The sequence below is a fragment of the Pleurodeles waltl genome, chromosome 10 (assembly GCF_031143425.1).
Source record: "Pleurodeles waltl isolate 20211129_DDA chromosome 10, aPleWal1.hap1.20221129, whole genome shotgun sequence".
In the NCBI taxonomy this organism is placed as follows: Eukaryota; Metazoa; Chordata; class Amphibia; order Caudata; family Salamandridae; genus Pleurodeles; species Pleurodeles waltl.
Window position 1 is genome coordinate 21,420,350 of NC_090449.1, and position 20,272 is coordinate 21,440,621.

The 20,272-nt window shown below is 44.5% G+C and overlaps 1 protein-coding gene across 3 annotated transcripts in view; it reads left to right on the forward strand.

The window, feature by feature from the left end:
- The window catches only part of LOC138260940 (uncharacterized), a 771,875-nt gene that overhangs the window by 517,139 nt on the left and 234,464 nt on the right, over positions 1-20,272 (forward strand). For all 3 annotated transcript variants that reach the window (XM_069209481.1, XM_069209479.1, XM_069209480.1), the window contains exon 6: positions 11,393-11,515. In XM_069209481.1, coding sequence (XP_069065582.1) covers positions 11,393-11,515 — 123 coding nt within the window. The remainder of the gene's footprint in view (positions 1-11,392; positions 11,516-20,272) is intronic.

A 20,272-nucleotide genomic window follows, 5' to 3' on the forward strand; every position in this document is an offset into this window, starting at 1 on the left:
TATAGAGGTCGCATGTGCAGTCGGCAATTTGGAATCAGTGGAATACATGAAGAAATCATTCCCATGAATGATTTGTAATTCCAAACTTTTTTGTTGATAGCTTTCGAGCCAGTTTGGAAATATTTCACTGTCTCTCTTGAGATGGAAATGTTTTGCTTGCATAGTATCCAGTATCGCTCCGAGGAAATTCAGCTTCTGTATGGGATGGAAGTGTGACTTGCAATAATTGATGGTAGGACCTAGAATTTTGAACAACTGGAGGGAAGTGGATGTGTGGTTTACCACCTGAGATCTTGTGGATGCCTTTATGAGCCTGTCGTCCAGCTATGGAAAGACTTGTATGCCCAGCTGGCGTAGGTAAGCCTCTACTGGGGCTAGCACTTTGGTAAAAATTCTGGGGGTCAATTTTAATCCGAATGGGAGGACACAAAACTGTAGATGCATTCCAGCTACCTTGAACGTGAGAAATTTCCAATGGTTTCGATGTATTGGAATATAGAAATACATATCCCAGAGGTCTAGAGATGTCATGTGATCACCTGTGTTCAAGAGGCATAGAATATCCTGAAGCGTTACCATACGAAACGTTTATTTGTTTCAGGAACTTGTTTAAGACCCTCAAATCTAGTATGGGACGCCAATCCCCAGAAGGCTTTTTTACTAGAAAAAAACGTGAATAGAATCCACGGTTCCTGTGCAGAATTGGAACAAGTTCTATTGCCTCTTTGTATAACATTGCATACACTTCTTTGAGGAGCTGTTTTAACCTTGGAGGTGGTGGTCCTGACGGAGGGGTATTTGGAGTCTTCTGAGTGAATTCTAGGGTATGTCCCCTGGATACTATATCTAGTACCCACTTGTTTGATGTTATCCCCAACTACTGAAGGATGTGGTATGTGATGCGGCCTCCAATCTCTGAAAAACAGGTGAACCTCTGGGCTAAAAGAAGTAGATTTCAGCCAGCCCTGTCTGCGCAACACTGCTGCCCCAGCCAGTTGTCTAAATCCCGTTAGTGAGATATCAGTCGCGCAATCAATCACTTCGGCTGCGATCCGCTCTCCCTCCTGCAACACTGTCTTTGTCTCTAGTTTAGCATCCTCGGGCAAGAGGTCAATGTAAGAGGATATGTCTGCCCCCATTTGGCGATCATATCTGCCTAGAATGGCTAACGAGTTGGCAGCTTTGACTGTTATTGCTGCTACTGAAGAGAACCTTTTCCCTATGTTGTCCAGACGGCGTCCTTCTCTACCTGGCTAGGATGTTATTGGTTTTGAAGGGTTTTTCGAGCAGCGTGGTGCCACCTGACATACCACGGAATCCGGCTTTGGTTGCGTAATTAAACAAGGTGGAGAATCTTCCGGGGCTTTATACTTTTTCTCCAAACGCGGGATATGTGAAGGTATTGTAGCTGGGTTTTTCATTGCTTTCAATACTTCCTGCCATATAAAGTCAACTACAAGTATGGCTCTAATTGACGTTTTTTGATGGTTCCTTAAAGTCATACAGGAAACAATCTGTTTCCTGAGAGAGAACGGGCAGTTTGAAATGTTTAGCCACTCTTTCCATTAAATTATGGAACTCCCCTATGTGCTGTGGGGATGAATCCACCGATCCTGCCAACTGTGGTGATGTCATATGAATCAGGAATTCATCCCACTTATTAGGAGTGGTTTCAGGTATTTCTCCCTCTTCCCTTTCTTCATTTGTGGACAGAGGTGTCTGAGTCCCCATGTGCGGAATACGACAGATCTGGCTGGACTTTTGCTGAATAATAGCTGCTTTGATTTGGTTTTTTTCATAAATCTGTTTATGAAAGTTTTACAACATTACATCGTATGTATGAATCATCAGAATTTTAACACAGTGCAGTATGCAGCAACAGTATTATTAACCACTGTTCAATTGAAGTATTACATGGCATTACATTATAAATAAGTTACAGCACACCATGCAAATCACTCATATGTTTAGCCTTAACCTTAGGCCATCTACAAACTGAGGCCAGCAGCATTTGTCCATTTAGAATATTCTACCAGTACTTTCTTAATGTGCCTTGTGAGTCTAGTGTGAGGCATTGAGTTTAGCATCTATGGGGTAAGCATGTCACTTGGCAACATTCACTTGTGCAATGCTTTTACAAACTTAAAGTCATGAGTTTGAGTGTCATTGTTGAGTAGACAGATGTTATTAACACTATGTGAACTAACCGTGCAAACTGAAAACAACTACTGTTTGCGAATAACTACACTATTATTTTCGCATACTTGCTTCCCGATCAGGCTGAGGAGCCAAACTGTTTCATTTTAACATGTCAGCGGAGGGGTTAGGTCAGGCACCTGGCATAGTAAACTATGTCCTGCAGTCTTCTAGCAGTGCATTAAGGCTCGTCAACTCACACATCTAATCTCCTAGCGTGGTACAACACTCCCCCAATGGCACTCATGAGAACTAGTCCAAGCCTCCCTCCTCAGGATCCCCGCCCATGCCCCGCAATCTTATCATCATTTCTTCCCAACTAGTCGACAGCGGAAATTGGCGCAGACCCAGCGCCTCCTCAGTGCTGCCTCCTCTGCTCCTGCCCATACCTCAAGAGAGCGCCTCCAGGCCTGCATGGGCGGTGGGTCCGGTGATTTCCACCTACGAGTCACCAGTCGCCTTGCCACAATGAGCCCCAGGTGCGTGAAGCGCATCTCTGCTCTATGTCGCTTGCTTCTAGGGAATAGCCCCAGTATGCTTGCCTCCCAGGTAAAACGGATCCGACGGGCCGTGTAGTCGGACAGATTATCGATTTCCGCTCGCCTGTAGGAGCATAAACTAGGACAGGACCACACCATATGTAACATGTGCACCGATCTCCTGACATCTAGGACAAGCCGCGTCCCGATAGGCAAAGTATTTATTCACAGGGGCTGGTGTGAGATAGGCTCTGTGGACCAGATAGTATTGTATGAGTCGAAATCTGGAGTTGCGGGGTATGTTAAGGTGCCCTGAAAGAGCCGACCTCCACTTTGCCTCCGCAATTGGAGCGCACGCGTCTACTTCCCATGCCGCACGCAGTGCTCCACTTTCCAGGGCCGTGTGAGTGCGCAGCGCATCTGGAAGCCAACTAATCAGGCGACGACCCCGACCCAACACCTGCAGATATTGTATCAATAAGTGGGTGGGAGGAGCCGCCGAGATGTCTCCCCACCCAGTCCCCAGGGCCCGCAGCAATGAGTTGTATAATAGAAACTGACCGGGAGACAGTCCCATGTCCTGAAGCCTAGAGAACGGGATCAACCGGCCCTCTTCATAAAAATCGCCCAACGTGAACAGTTCTGCTTCGTGCCATGCCTGCAGTTCTGAGTTCGATGTGACGTTAGGGCCACGCAGCGTGCCCGCCAATTCCAAAGCCGGTGCAAATGGGGTCACCTATCTCGTCAGTCAAAGGGATCTACGGAAGCATCTATGGGCCACTCTAAGGAACAACTGTCGCGGGGTCGGTGCTCGTGTAAGCGGATGAAACAGGTGTTGAATCCGCAGTAGTGACCAGGGACCACTCTCCGATGCTGTGTCAGCCAGCTGGGCTTCCGCTAGCCACCTGGATATCCACTGAAGCTGGGCAGCCAGGTAGTAGTGTTCCAGGTTAGGGACCGCTAGGCCGCCCTTATCAAGCGGAAAGTACACCTTCAGGGCAACTCTACATCTGCCACCGTTCCAAATAAAGTCTCTCAACCCCGTTTCCAGGGTCCTGAACAAACCAGGAGGAACATAGTGTGGGAGGTTAGAGAAAAAATATAGGAGGTGCGGCAGGACAACCGTCTTCAGGAGTGTTATCCTGCCCGCCACCGATAGCGGCAGTGTCCTCCAGAACGACATTTGGGACCTGACCGAAGACACTGCTTTTGTGAGGTTGCCCTCAAGCAGATCCTCCTCACAATGGTAGATTCTAATGTCTAGATATATGAATGTGCATGGTTGCCACGGAACGGGGCTCCTGGCCAAATTAATCCCGGGGTCCGAGAGTCCCGGATCGAAGGGGAAGAGGCATGCCTTTGACCAGTTTACCTTAAGGCCGGAAAACCTTGCGAAGCGTTGCAGGAGCGTCCCGACCTCCGGCGGGATTCACGTGATGTCTCTAAAATACAGAAGGAGGTCATCGGCATACAACATCACTATGTGCAGACCGTCCGCAAGGGGGATTCCCCAATCAGTCCCCCTTCCACGCAGGGCTGCTGCCAGAGGCTCCATGGTGAGCAAAAACAGTAAAGGCGAAAGAGGGCAGCCCTGTCTCGTGCCTCTGAATATACGAATCGGCTCCGATATCGCGGACCCCAACTTTACCCGGACCTGCAGTTTTGTGTATAACAGTTTAACCAGGCGGGTGAAGGAAGATCCCACACCAAGCCGCCGCAATACTCTGAACAGGTAGGGCCATTTCAGGGAATCAGAAGGCTTCTCAAAGTCTAGTACAAGGCAGCCCGCTCTCGGCCACGCCTGTCCCGCATACTTCAAGACTCGGAACAATCTTCTGATATTGTGCGAGGTGTCTCTCTCCGGGACAAACCTGTTTTGATCAGGGTGGACTAGACCTGGGACACTCGGTGCCAGTCGCATCGCCAGTGCCTTCGCTAATATTTTGTAGTCAGTGTTTAGTATTGCTAGAGGCCGGCACGATCCCATTTCTACAGGATCCCTCCCCGGTTTAGGAAGAGACACCAACAGGGTCCAGCGACCTCTGAACCCTCAGAGGACTACCCTGCATCTAAAAGGACCAAGAACTCCCGAGAACAGCGGCCCTGTTCCACAAAGACTGCAACTTTGCAACAAAGAAGCAACTTTTAAAGACCACACGTTTCCCGCCGGAAGCATGAGACTTTCCACTCTGCACCTGTCACCCCCGGCTCGACCTGCGGAAAACTAACTACAGGGAGGACTCCCCGGCGACTGCGAGCCCGTGAGTAGCCAGAGTTGACCCCCCTGAGCCCACACAGCGACGCCTGCAGAGGAAATCCAGAGGCTCCCCCTGACCGCTACTGCCTACTTCAAAGAACCCAACGCCTGGGAAACCCACTGCACCCGCAGCCGCCAGGACCTGAAGGATCCGACCTCCAGTGCAGGAGCGACCCCCAGGCGGCCCTTTTCCTAGCCAAGGTGGTGGCTACCCCGAGGAGCCCCCCCCCCCCCTTGCTTGCCTGCATCGCTGAAGAGACACCTGGGTCTCCCATTGAAACCTATTGCGAACCCGACGCCTGTTAGCACTCTGCACCCGGCCGCCCCTGTGCCGCTGAGGGTGTACTTTCTGTGCCTGCTTGTGTCCCCCCCGGTGCACTACAAAAACCCCCCTGGTCTGCCCTCCGAAGTCGCGGGTACTTACCTGCTGGCAGACTGGAACCGGGGCACCCCTATTTCCATTGAACCCTATGTGTTTTGGGCACCACTTTGACCTCTGCACTTGACTGGCCCTGAGCTGCTGGTGTGGTAACTTTCGGGTTGCCCTGAACCCCCCACGGTGGGCTACCTTGGACCCAACTTTGAACCCTGTAAGTGCTTTACTTACCTATGAAACTAACAAATACTTACCTCCCCCAGGAACTGTTGAATTTTGCACTGTGTCCAATTTTAAAATGCTTATCGCCATTTTTGCCAAAACTGTGCATTCTATTGTGATAATTCATTGTTCCTAAGATACCGGAGTGAAATACCTTTCATTTAAAGTATTGTTTGTAAATCTTGAACCCGTGGTTCTTAAAATAAACTAAGAAAATATATTTTTCTATATAAAAACCTATTGGCCTGGAATTGTCTTTGAGTTTGTGTTCCTCATTTATTGCCTGTGTGTGTACAACAAATGCTTAACTCTACTGCTTGACCACACTACCACAAAATAGAGCATTAGAATTATCTCTTTTGCCACTATCTTACCTCTAAGGGAAACCCTTGGACTCTGTGCATGCTATTTCTTACTTAGAAATAGTACATACAGAGCCAACTTCCTACACCTCCTATCCCCCTCGCCGCAGTGAGAGGTCTCTTGTCCGTCCGCTCCCTGGGACTTTACACTGGATCGGCTTGGGCTGCCCTCAGCCCTTAAAAGGGCCCGCAAAGACCACGCTTCCACTCTGCGCTTCTTTTCCCCCGGGGGTATGTCCTTACATCAGCGGGGGACAGCCACCAGCAATGTATCGTGCCCGAGGGCGTCCTGTCTCCGGAGGTCAGTCTTCACCTCCGTAATAGCTGCCTTGATACTGATCATCCCCATCGTCATCCAGGTCCTGACATTTGATGTTAAGTTGTGATGGACTGTTGGCCACTCCAAACATTCCATCATCTTGAGAGGATCCGTCAACGTCATCATCTAATAGGTGATGAGGAGGATACGGTAATACTTTACTTGGGGAGGTATGCATTGGCAGGATTGGAGATGCCTTCTGTCCTACAGTTATTAAAGAGAGAGGAAGAAACCTTGACATTCCTGAAGTGTGCATTGTGAGATCAGTTGTAGACGTTTCTCTCATTGTTGTGTCTGTCCTCGGCGATTGTGTAGTTGACGAGCCAGTCGTCGATGGACATGTCATCGGGGTTGCGTCGTCGACGGGTCCCTCGTCAACGGTTCTCTCTTCGACAGTTCTCTCGTCGATGGGGTCTTCAAATTGTGACTCGTCGACGGGTCTGATGTCGACGGAGTCTTGTTTGGTTTGTCTCTCATCCATGATTTCCTCGTCCATGCGTGCGTAGCTGAAAGCTGAATAGTCGGCGATGGTGCCCTTTTGTAGATTTTAGCTGTGATGATCGTCATCGACGGTAGTGGCGACAACGTGACTATCACAGGGGACACTGCTGTGGTGAACGTCAAAGTTATTGTCGTTACTGTAGACGTGGTCGTCAACAGTATTTTTGTCGACGAGCCTTTTTTGTCAGAGTCTAAAGAGTAATTTTCTGTTTTTTTTCCTCAGTGACAGAGACACAGAAGCACTTTTTGGAGATGCTTTTTTCCCCAAAGGTGTTGTAGGCTCTGAGTGAACCTTTTTGAAGGCTTTTAACCGGGTTTCTGACAATGATGAGGCATAGCTTTCTTGGCCTTTTTGTTTTTCTAAAGAAAGGTGTTTACATTTTTTTTAAACTTTTTTGGGAGGTTCTGCAGAAAGTTTTTCTTAACTTTTAGGCCTTTTTAGGGACTGAAAAGTCTGTGAGGAGGCTTCACTCTCTTCAGAATAAGGGTATTCCATAGCCTACTGCTTTTGTACCCATAACAAAAGTCTATCCTCTCTCTCTTTCAGGGTTTTATGACTGAAGGTGCGACACATCTTGCAATCTCTCACCTTATGGTCTGGACGTAGGCAGTATATGCACTTCTTGTGAGGGTCATCAATTAAGTCTTTTTCTCCCACAACTGTCACAATTTCTGAAAAGTCCTTTTTTAGTTTGTTGGGACATCCTGTCCTCTGGACATCCAAGATCTCTGAAATTAATTTTCCTGTCAGAAAAAAGAAGCTGAGAAGAGCTCAGGGAGACTCCCTTCACACGACGTTCGGTAGAAAAACTGAGGAAAAACAGCCTCTGTTGGGAGTGTTCTAGAGGGTGCTGTTGCCTGATTGGTTATAGTTCAGATTTGGTTCTTTTTGTTTTATAGAAGAACATGGATAGGCTTTAACAGTGCCTGTGTAGGCCATTAAGGCCTAGTGTAATACAATTATTGCTATTAATAGCTAAGGTTACCGTGGGACTCCCACCTCAAAGACAGGGATGATTTAAGAATGTGAATCTATGAAAGATACCAATACTGGAGAACTACAGTTACAGGTAAGTAATAAATGTTCTTTCTCCGCTTTACTGTAGCAGGTGCTTACTATCAGTTCAAAGTTTTACCCTTCATTCTCCTATCAGTTCTCCAGTGTTCACCAAATGTCTCGCCCCAGTACCAGCACATCTAAGACTGAAAGGTGTGCAGCTCTTTTCATATCTCGACGACTGCCTTGTAAATTCACCATCTCTTTCTCAGGTTTCAGAAGCCACATCAACCTGCCTGCAACTGTTTTGCACCCTCAGACTCAGCCTACTCCCAAAAGTCTGTTCTGTCACCCTCTCAGAGGATATCATTTCTTGGGGTAACTCTTGACACCCTACAAGACAAGGAATTCTTGTCAGCAGAGAGGCAAAGGAGTATGGTATCGCTGACACATGATCTGTCCAGAAAAAGGTTTGTTTCTGTCCGTCTCCTCAAATCATTTCATGGCACGATGTCCTCAGCCATTCTCATGATGCCTCACACGCGTCTCATAATGAGACCCTTGCAAGAACAGCTGGACAAACAATGGCTCCAAGTAACCAGATCATTCAGCGACCTAACTCGGATCACTCTGGCCATGAAAAAGGCACTTCTTTGGTGGCAGTCCTCCAGCAATCTTTCTGCTGGGCTAACATTCCTCTATCCACTTCCAGATTTCATTCCCACCACAGCTGCCTCACTGGAAGGTTGAGGAGCCCATATTCAAGATCTCCAAATAAGGGACAGGTGGAATGTTTTATTTTCCAAAATGCACATCAATTTCCTAGAGCTAAGAGCTGTTTTTCTGGCACTACAGTCATTCCTTCCGAGGATACAAGCGTCTTCCATCCTCATAGGAACAGACAATACCACTTGCATGCATTACCTCAACAAGCTGGGACTGTATCTTCATCAAGGCAGAACATCTTCCCGGTATAAGGAACAATTAAGCAGATACCCTGGGAAGAACCAGCCAGACCTGCCACGAGTGGGAACTCAATCAGCCAATTCTCAAATCAATATTCCAAAGGTGGGACACACCGAATTTGGATCTCTTCACCTCTCAAGAGAACTGAAAATGCTGGTTCTCCACCAGCTGGGAACCTCTGGGAGGGGCATGGGGGAATGCGTTTTCAATTAGGTGGTCAGGGATCTTTGCTTATGCTTTCCCCCATACCCTCTCATCTCCAGGCTTCTAATAAAAATGAAGAGAGAACCATGCCACCTGTTTCTCATTGCTCCATGCTGGCCCTGCCAGCACTGGTTCACGGTGCTCCTTCTACTCTCGGAACCCACACCCTATCCCCTTCCAGTAACAACAACCCTATTGACCATGAGCAAGGGACAGCTCCTCCACCTGCAGCCCGCCTCTCTCAACTGTATGCAATGGCTCCTGGATTCAACAAATTCAAGGAATTAGACATTTCCTGGGATTGCAGGGATATATCATCCAGGACGAGCGCTGAATCCATCAACAAAGCTTATAGATTAAAATGGAAGTGTTTTTGCTTTTGGTGTGTATGAAACAAAATCCATTCATCACCAGAGGAAATTTTGCCTTACCTTCTCTCTCTGGCCATATCAGGTCTGGTACATGCATCTGAAAAAGTTCACCTCACTGCTGTCTCTCGTTACAGACGTTCTTTCATTTCTTTGTTCTAACCGCATTATCAAACAATTCATGAAACAATATTTCCCCTATCTGAACTTCTGCACCAGAGTGGAATCTTAACCTAGTCTTTTCATAGCTTATGAAGCCACCGTTTGATCCTATTCACAAAGCTGAGCTAAAATATCTTACCTGGAAGGTTGCATTAATTTTGGCTTTCACCTCTAAGAGGCGAGTAAGTGAAATTCAAGCCTTCACTATGAAGGAACCCTATTTAGGCTTCACTGACGACTATTTTCTCCTTAGAACAAAACCCAAAGTTTATTCCTAAAGTTCCATCCCAATTCCATCTTTAAGAAAGTGTTGTTCTTTGCACCTTTTTTCCAAATCCATACTCGTCAGCTGAGAAATTTCTTCATTCTCTGGACATCAAACAATGTCTTAAATTTTATTTACAAAGGACTAAACAATTTAGAAAAAATGATCGGTTGCTGGTTTCCTGCGATCCTAATAAACTAGGTGCTTCAGTCACAAAGACAACTATTGCACAATGGATTTCAGCGACCATCCAACTCTGCCATGTTAAAAGTGGGTATGTCACTCACATTCAGGCTTAAAGCACATTCCACAAGGGCAATATCATCCTCTGCTTCTCTGTTTGCTGGCATCCTGTTGGAAAAAATCTGCCATGACGCAATATGGTAGGACACATATACTTCCACGCAACATTACTATTTGGATTTGGCATCCTGCAGTGACGCAGCTGTAGGGCAAGCGGTTTTACATCATCTGTTCCAATAAGGTAAGCTTCTTCTCATATAGGTACTTCTTTTGCTTTTATGTCATCTCACAAAATGCAGTTACATCATTTATGCAGATACGTATGATATTATTACCCGCCATCCTCTAAGCGTATTTGTATTTCTGCACTGATAAACCGTTACAACTGCTTGCTATTCTGATTCAAGCATGTGAATCTATGAAAGATCCAATACTGGAGAAGAGAATTAGTTCTCCAGTAGTGGTCTCTTTCATGGATTCACATGCAACCCACCATCCTCCCCTGAGAGGCTTCACTTATTTCCTCATAGATACTTTTATCACGCTTGTGTTTGAAAATCTGAGGAACTCCGCCTCTCCTATTCTTCAGTGTGCTGTGGTCTGATTTGTTTTACCTGAAGTTTGGTTCTTTTTTTACAAAAGGATGTGGATAGACTACTGCAGTGGCTATCCCTGGCATTTCAAAATATGGTTATGTATTACTTACTGCTTTTCTGGATACCGTGGGACTCCCACCTCGATGACAGGGAGGATTGAAGCATGTGAATCTATGAAAGATACCAATACTGGAAAACTGTAGTTGTAGGTGAGTAACTTATTTTCTTTCTCTGTATTCTCTTTTGCAAGCATGTAAATGATTTCAAATTCCTGCAAGGGAGAGTGAAAAGCTAGCTTTCATTAGCCATTGTTGTCTAGTTGAGATGTTATGTTATGGAAGTGCTATTCTGTGTATTGTAGCTTGCCACCTTTGAATAGCTTTGGATAGGATGATATTATCTTAAAACACACAACAGAGGGTAGGATTATGGTATGTAATAGCTTTGTAATGATTGGAAGGTTTTAATTGATTGACCTGTAGAAAAGCCAGACAACGTTGACCAACCCTCTATATTTCATTTGCATGCTTTAGTTATAATTTGAGCACAAAGTAATCCCTGCCTCAGGGCCTTGCTTCTCTGGATTCAAAAGGTAATCCTTCCTAAATAACCTTTTTGGAATGAGGTTTATGTCTTTGTAGTCTCTGAGATTGCATGGAAAGCACTTATTTTCTACCCTGTTGTGCATGTCCATTCAATGAATAAAATACAATCTAAGTGTGATGCAAGATTCCATCACTGTCAACAGTCATAGAAAGTAGAGAAGATGCCCCCATTGTGGCAGATAAGTAGTGTATTATTTTGCCTAGATAGAAAAACATAATCTCCTTGTCATCCTGTGGCCTCACATTTTCTCTCTATTTCTTCCCAACACAACAGCAAACCTACCGGCAGACCATAATGCAGAAAGAGTTTGACCTTCTCCGTCAAGAAAGCCGGGCTATGGTAGAGCAGCTGAACTCACTGCAAGAAGAGCTACGAGCCCAGAACCATTCAAGAAAGGTAGGAGTAAGGCCCATTTTCATAGCTTCCCCCTCTGTGGGAATCTCTCACTGTTTTCTCAGAGCGTTATGTAGATGGCCATTTTTTGGCATGGCCTGTATAACTTCCTTCTCCATCTTACGCTGTGTACTGTCCCAATGTACTTTTTTTGTTTCTCACAGACCAAGTCACACAATTTCAGTATGCAGTGCTTTTGAAGCTCATTTCCTGTTGTAAGGGGAATCTCCTGATAACTCACAGCATTTACAACTCATTATTTGTGCCAGTCGAAACCATTCAAAAGAACAGGCTCTCGTACATGCTGCACCTTTGAAAAGAAGCAATCTGTTTCCACCCATGGGAACAAGTATCATTTAAGTTCAAGTTGGCATTAACAAGACATCCGTCAAAAAATTGGCAGATTCCCTAGTGCCAACCTTTTGCATCCTTACCTCATTTCAAGGTCAACAATGTCAGTTTTCCTGACCCCAGAACCCTGACAGCCTTTCTGGTGGTCAAACCTTCCCCATTGGAGCACTACCACTGGAAACTGTGTTAGAAGGCATGCCAGGTCTAGGCTTACCATTTTCTAAGATCGTCATTCATAACATGGTGTCCCTGGAAATGGTAAAAAAAAAAACCTCATACATGAGAAGATAACCTCATTGGTTTGTAGAAAATACTTTTTTGTTTTTACTATCTTTGATTATTTTTTTGTTTTTTCTGTTGAGCAAATTGTGCTGTATTAGTGGGAATAGCTTCATTGGAAAAAACCTTGACTGCAGACAGGGTTGTAATTGTAATAGTATTTATGTAGCGCTTACAACCCCTGATGAAGTTTTGAAATGCTTTTCGGCGAGTAGCAGGCTACCCCGGAACCCAAGAGGAATTAGTGTTGATTGGTGTAGGGAAATATGAGAACAGTTTTAGTGTTATTATGAGTTAATGTGAGCAGAGGATGTGTGAGTTTGTTAGTTGGATTGACTAGTGTAATGGAGGGATAGAGGAAGGAAGAATCCAGAAGTGTTATTTAGGAGTTTATAGTAATAGCATGAGGCTTGGGATGGGTAAAGGAGAGATGGAGGAGGGAAGAGTCTGTGGGAAGGTTAGGGAGATCATAGTAGCAGGAGGGGTTTTGATGATTTTAATATGAGATAAATGAGGGAGAATTTAGGAGGGTTGTTTGGGAGATCATGGTAGTAAACTGAGGTTTGGGGTGAGCTAGATGTGGTAGAGTAGGGAAGAGCTTAGGCAGGGCTATGTTGGAGATGAAAGTAGTAGAATAGTTTGGGATGAGTCATAGTGGGGATGGAGGATAGATTGATAGAGACATGACATAGGGTGACGGGGAGACAAAGTAAAGCTTACAAGAGAGTACATTTATATTATTTTTATTTAGTTATAATTTTATGTATGTATATATATATATGTATATATATATATATATATATTTATCATTGTTTTCATTTTAATATTTCTTTTATTTATTCATTATTATTATTTTTTACTTTGATTTACTTATTTATAATTTGAATTTTATTTATAGGTTTTATTTAATTTATTTTTATTAAATTTTTCTCTAGTACAATAGGACTAGAGAAATAAATAGATATGTAAATACATAGGGGAATATATGTTAAAGGAATATAATGATGGGTATAATAATAAGAGAAGAAAAGTAGTATTGTATAAACACAGAGTTTCAAGATTTATAATATTTGAAGTTAATTAATAAGTGTACTTTTCTAACATTTATTTAGGAATTTTGGAATAGTGTATGATAATAAAACATTTGATCAGTGTTATATAAAAACAAGAACAGGGATTCATAAGTATCTAATATAACAACTTATCTACGAGCTATTCAATGACCTATGAACATTTTAAGCATAGAATAACATACACATTATATACATATGCATACACACATATATACACACACGCATATATACACACACGCATATATATATATATATATATATATATATATATATATATATATATATATATATATATATATATATATATATATACATATATAAAACCGTGAGTAAATATGCATTTGTTAAACAGATTTAAAGAGTGTGTGTATAATGTGTTTATGACTTAGTGGTGATACATATTTTCTAAAGAACTATACAAATCTAGAATATACACATAATCAGATTAAAAATATTTATCAGGCATATGCAGGCCATTGCTGTTTGAATATGGTGGTTATGAAGGAAAGAGCCAACTCTTGAGTATTCTTCTAAAGACAAGATAGTTACCTGTGGATCTTATATTTGGGGGTAATTAATTCCATAGTTTGGCTGCTTGAACGGAGAAGGATGTACCACCTATAGTCTTTTTCTTGTATGGTGGTGTTCTAAGGCGGGGTGCCAATCTTGAGTAGAAGTTTCTTTGTTGAATGCATTTGTTTATTTTGTTTCTGCTAAAAAGTGGTCCTGTTCCATGTATAGCTTTGTGGGTGATACAAAGCAGCTTGAAGGTGGATCTTCTGGCAACGAGTAACCAGTATAGTGCTCTCAAGATAGGGGAGATGTGGGCTTGTGGCTTTACATGCAATAGTAGCCTGACCGCGTAGTTCAGAATACGTTGTAGTTTTTTTCATAATAGATAAAGATAATCCATGGTAGAGGCCATTGGCATAATCCAGTTTGGATAGTGCAAGAGAGATAGTAGCCTACACCTTGTGTGGAAATCCGAGGTGGGGGAAGATGCGGCGCAGAGTCTTCAAGGTGATGAAGCTTGTTTGTGCTAATTTGTCCACTTGGGCATTCATTGTTAACTTGGAGACCATTGGTAATTCCAAGGTATTTAACTTCCTTGGATAGTTGAGGAGACGGTCCAACATTGTCAGGCCAGGTGCACAGTGGAAGCACTTAGTTTGAGGTGGCTCCAAGTCATCCACTGATCAATGGCTCTGAGTCAACATAAGATTTGTGAGTTTTCGATGTCTTTGGGGCATTCCAATTTAAGTAGTATTTGTGTATCATCTGCATAGTTGTAGCATGTGAGTTGAAAATCATTGATCAATTCTGGTAGTGATATCATGTAGATGTTGAAAAGCAAAGTTGAGAAGATTGATCCTTGGGAGACCCCTGCTTTTGGACGAGAAGGGGGGAAAATAGATAATATTAGTTCTGTTTTGAAGGTAGGATGTAATCCAGTCGAGAGCAGTCCCTTCTATGCTGTCTTCATGGAGTCTTTGAATTAGGGTGTCATGATTAACCATATCAAAGACAGCTGAGAGGTCTAAGAGAAGTACTGCAGCAACTCCATTGCAGTCGGTGTGTTTTTAAGATCATCCCAGATTGCTATGAGTGTGGATTCAGTGCCTCTTCCTGGGCAGAATTCAGTTTGGTAGTTTGAAAGTATGGAATTGTCTTCAATGAAATGTGACATTTGGGGGAATGCTGCTCTTTCTATCAGTTTGCCCAGTAAAGGTCCATTTGTGGTTGGTCTGTAGTTGTTGGGGTTGTGTGGGTCTAGGTTTTTTTTCTTTAATAACAGACGTATGCATGACTTTTTCAGGTTTCAGGAAAAGATCCTGTAGTTAAAGAGTTATTGATGATTCTTCCTACAGGTGTGGCAGCAGAAGTAGATAAAAGAATGTTCTTGAAGATGTGTGGTGAACAAGGGTCAGAAGGGCAACAGGAAGGCCTGTTTGCTTTGACCTAGTCCATAAATGAATCTTGTGATATTTGTTTGAAGGACTGTAGAGGCTTGGTTTGTTTATTCTTAGAGGGGATTTTAGGAAAGGGATGGTGCTGATGGTTTTCTTCTGTTTTAAATAGGAGTCCAATGTGTCTGCCTTGATTGTGTAACGAGTTCTCAAAATAAAGCCTGAGGGCTGTACCTGGGTTATTATAAATAGGACTTTCAATGCTATGCTACAGCCATTTGGTGACTCTTCAGCCAGTCTACAAATGAGCATTTAGGTCCCTAAAACTGCATACTTTCTTTGTCAAGTTCACAAGCTATGCAGCCAGCGAGTGAGTAGGCCGGCTTTCACAAGGACATTGCTGTGGAGGAAAAGATCATAGCTCCAATCATATCAAGAGCTCTCCAGAGCCCTGGTCATTTACAGTGATAAGAGTGTGATCTGGACAAGAATGCTATGGGAAAGAAGTGTAAAAGTTTAGGGTACTAAGATGAAGTTGTGTGTGTGAAGTGATCATCTGAAGACTACGGCTGGATCTTGAGAGTTGAGAATTTTGAAGCACTCGAAATGCTATAGGTCTGGCAGAAATGAGATCTTAGCCTTAGCAGAAACACTGGAGAAGTACCAGGTCAGAATCACAAGAGTGACAAAGTGCTGTTATAGTTGGAAAATATAAAAATATAGTGCAACTCAGTAGCCCCACAGGAACCTGTATTCTGGTAAGCGAAAACACAGTGGGATTCCATGGGTTAATTATTCCTACCAAAACATATACTAACTTAAGGGATTCAACCAAATAACACTGTATCACTTCCTATCTGTTTTTAAACTGAAAGAATACAATTGGAATAATAGACTATAATGCTCCCTTCAGAAATAATTTTCAATGTATTTTCAGTTACTCCAGTATTGGAACTTTCATAGATTCACATGCTTGAATCATTCCCCGTCGTCGAGATGGGAGTCCCGGTATAATTTTCATAAGTAATGTTAAAACATATTGAAGAGAAAAAAGGCCCTAGGCCTCTTCAATTTGATAGTCTATCAGAGTCATTATGTAAAAAGGACCAAACTTGATCCTCCACCAATCAGGCGACAGCACCCTTCAGAACCTCCTGAGAGAAGCTCTAGCACCTCAGATTTTCTACCGCACGTCGTGCTAGGGAGTCTCCTCAGAGCTCTGCTCTGTTTTCACACCTTTATTCAACTCTTTTTCTCTCAGAGAAACTCAATTATTTTGATTTGTCAGCTATTTACCAACTATGTCTGACAAGGAAAATAAAAGTCTCTTTAGAGACTGCAAGACTTGTGGGAAGAAAAGACTTCATTCTGAAGATCCTCATCAAGATTGCATTTACTGCCTCTATCCAGATCATTCAGCCAAAGACTGTAAGATTTGCCGTACTTTTTCTTCTAAAACCTTAAAGGATAGAGAAGGCAGATTACTAATATGGCTGCAGAAACTGAAGCATAGGAAGGATCCAGTTTCTGGTTCTGAGAGTGAGGAATCTTCCACTTCCAAGAGATCAACTAAAAGGGCAAGATCACGCTCTAGATCTCCCTCACAAACCTCAAGGAAAGCCCTCAAAAAGACTGTTTCAGGGTCTTATAAGGGTCGCAGCCCATCCTCTTCCCCAACTAGACTCTCAAGTAAAGAGGGAAAGAAACATTCTTCCAGTTCTGAGAGGCACAGAAAATCCTCATCTGTTCCACCATCTGTGCCTTTCAAAAAACCATCTTCTGTGACTGGAAAAAAGTCCTCGTCGACGGCCCCGTCGGTGGGCGCATTGCCGACGACTCTAGCAACTTCAGGTGTTCCGTCGTCCACGGCTCCATCGGCGACTTCGTCGATGAGTACACCACCGTCGACGAGAACTACAACGACGACTTCAGCGTCGACGACCGTATACACCTCTTCCTCGTCGACGGCGCTTACGTCAGTGTCAGCCTTACCGTCGACGACGACTTAGTCGACGGTAGAATCGTCGGCGAAGCTTGCGGCTATTAAAATAACAGTGCGACCAGCATCGACGGCACCGTCTACGACAAAGTCAGTTTACACGTCGTCGACGAGATCGTCGACGAGGGAAAAATACCAAAAAAGAACGGAAAAGTTAACTCCAACCCACACTTCACCTAGTAAGGTATCCTCACTGGTACCAGTACATCTTTTGGAGGGAGATGAAGATTCGGACGAAGATGGGCCTTTTGGTACAGCTCACAGCCCCTCTGAATTAAATGTAAAATATCAGGAAGAGGAGGAATTTGAGGAAGCTTATGATCCCCAGGCCTCCTTGGAGCATCAGCAGTATCAACAGGGAGCGTATATCCCTTCCGACCTGCTTACTGGCCTTAGAGCCATGTTGGTGGATTACAATAGAAGGTTCCCTCCAGAGGGAGAACAACCTCATCCATTGCCCATTTCTGGTCCTTCTACTCCACATCAAAGACCGACGTCTTTGCATCTCACAGATGTGGCTACCCCAGACATGACAATTCCCCAGGACACTGACATCTCAGATGGAGATCAAGAAGAAGGAGAGCTCATAGATACTCACTCAGAGTGGGACGAGTATATTATTCCTGCTCCATCTTCTCCTTCTCATTCGAAGGTGGAGTCCCCACCTGAAGACATTGGAGGCTTTCATAATCTTTTAGAGAGGGCAGCCAAGCGTTTTGCATTACCGCTACCTACGAAGCAAACGGATTGTTTCCTTTATGATTTTAAAGAGCCCTTTCAGAAGTCTGTGCGTTCCATCCCGATGGTGAACTATTTGTGGGAAGAGGGCCTTAAAGTCATGACTAGTCCAGCAACTGTCATAGCAGTTTTGCCACGTCTAGACAAGAAATACAAAGCTCCCGATGATGCCCCAGCATGCTTGACAGGCCATCCTCCTCCAGATTCGGTAGTAGCTCAAGCGGCTCAAAGGAGATCAAAGAATCCTTCTGCTCCGATTTCCGCGCCCCCAGATAAGGATGGTAGAAGGCTAGATAACATAGGAAAGAGATTCTCTTCTATGGCCAGCCTAGTTCTGAGAGCTGCCAACTCCTTGACTATTTTGTCTCGATATGACAGACAACTTTGGGCAGATATTGCACCCTTTATTACTCAGCTGCCGGAAGACGTAAGATCAGAGGCAAATAAGACGATGCAAGAGGGTCAACGCGCGTCTGCAGAGCTGATAGACTGCGCAATGGATATAGGGACCACTGCTTTCAGACAGCTAGCAGGCGCTGCTGTATTAAGAAGACAGGGCTGGCTCAAAGCCACTTCCTTTCGTCCAGAAGTCCAGAATAAGATCCTAGACTTACCCTTTGATGGCCAAGCGTTATTTGGGAAACATGTGGACGAAGCCCTACAGTCAATTAAAACAGACACGGACATTGCAAGGTCACTAGGAACCCTGCAATATCGGAAGTCGTCCTTTCGCCCTAGGGGGCGTGGCCAGCCTTCTTACAGAGGAGGGTATCAACAACAGAGATACTCTTCCTACCCATCATCGTCACAACAATTTCGGCCGTACTATTCCCAAAGACAATCGACTCAACCGGCTTATAATAGGCCGGCAGGCCGTGGACGCTCAGCCCGCCCTGCTAGGGATGCAGCTCGTAGAACCTGATGTCCTCGAGGCTCCGGCTACGCCCAGTCCTCCTCCTGTCACCTTGGGCGGAAGAGTTTCCTTATTTCTCAGTCAATGGCAAACTATTACGTCAGACAAGTGGGTCCTACAATTAGTGGAACGGGGCCATACTTTAGAATTTGTCCAAAAACCTCCCTCCAACCCTCCCTGCAGGACTCCTTCAAGATACCCTCAACAACTCAAAGAAGAGGTCTACAAGCTCCTTCTCAAGGGAGCTATAGAGAAAGTGCCTCGGAATCAACAAGGAACAGGATTTTATTCCAGGTTCTTCATAATTCGAAAAAAGTGGAAGGATTGGAGACCGATCCTCGATTTAAGGCAACTAAATGTATACCTAAAGAAGCAATCGTTTCGAATGATCAGTCTGCAAGACGTCCTTTTGCGTCTCAATCAAGGAGATTTTATGTCATCACTAGACCTCAAGGACGCATACTTCCACATACCAATCCACCCTGCCCACAGAAAATTTTTGAGATTTACCGTAGCCGGCAGCCATTATCAATATCGCGTCCTTCCCTTCGGGCTCAAATCAGCCCCAAGAATATTTACCAAGTGCCTAGCACCGGTGGCAGCCTTTCTCAGGAGAAGAAAGCACCAGGTCTTTCCATACTTAGACGACTGGTTAATAAAGGCAAAGACTTACACGAGAGCACACAAGTCAACAAGAAGGTGCGTTTCCTTGCTGACCAATCTCGGATTCACAATCAACTGGGAGAAGTCCAACCCTCTACCAGGCCGCAGTATTACTTTTCTGGGAGCGGAACTGAACACGGACTCCGGCATCGCATGTCCCACGGTAGAGAGACAACAAAGGTTACTAACCCTAGGAAGTTTCATACAAAGAAGACGAAAGGTTACAGTCCGTCTCTTCAAATCTCTATTGGGCATGATGTCTTCATGCATACCTCTGATCCCTTTGTGTCGGCTAAAGATGCGCCCTTTGCAGGAGCAGCTAAACCGTCAATGGCTTCAAGTATCAGGAACTTTCGAAGACCAGATACAAATTACTCCGACAATGCTCAAAACCCTCAGGTGGTGGTCTCAAAAGCATCATCTCTCTATCGGCCTCTCGTTTCTTCAACAACCAGCCCCGTGGACCATAACAACAGATGCCTCACTGGAAGGCTGGGGCACAGTATTACAGGACCTGAAGATACGTGGCAAATGGCCAACTCATCAGACATCAAGACATATCAATTGGCTAGAACTCAGGGCAGTGAACCTCGCCTTACAAGCGTTTCTCCCAAGAATCCAGGGATCGCGAGTGGTGATAAGAACGGACAACACTACTACGATGCACTATCTCAACAAACAAGGAGGTACAAGATCTCTCACCCTCTCCAGGGAAGCCCAAGCGATCTGGCACTGGGCCTCGCAGCAAGGCGTCACAATATCGGCGGTGCACTTGCTGGGAATAAACAACAAGGCAGCGGATGCACTCAGCAGGCAGAAATCAGACTGCCACGAGTG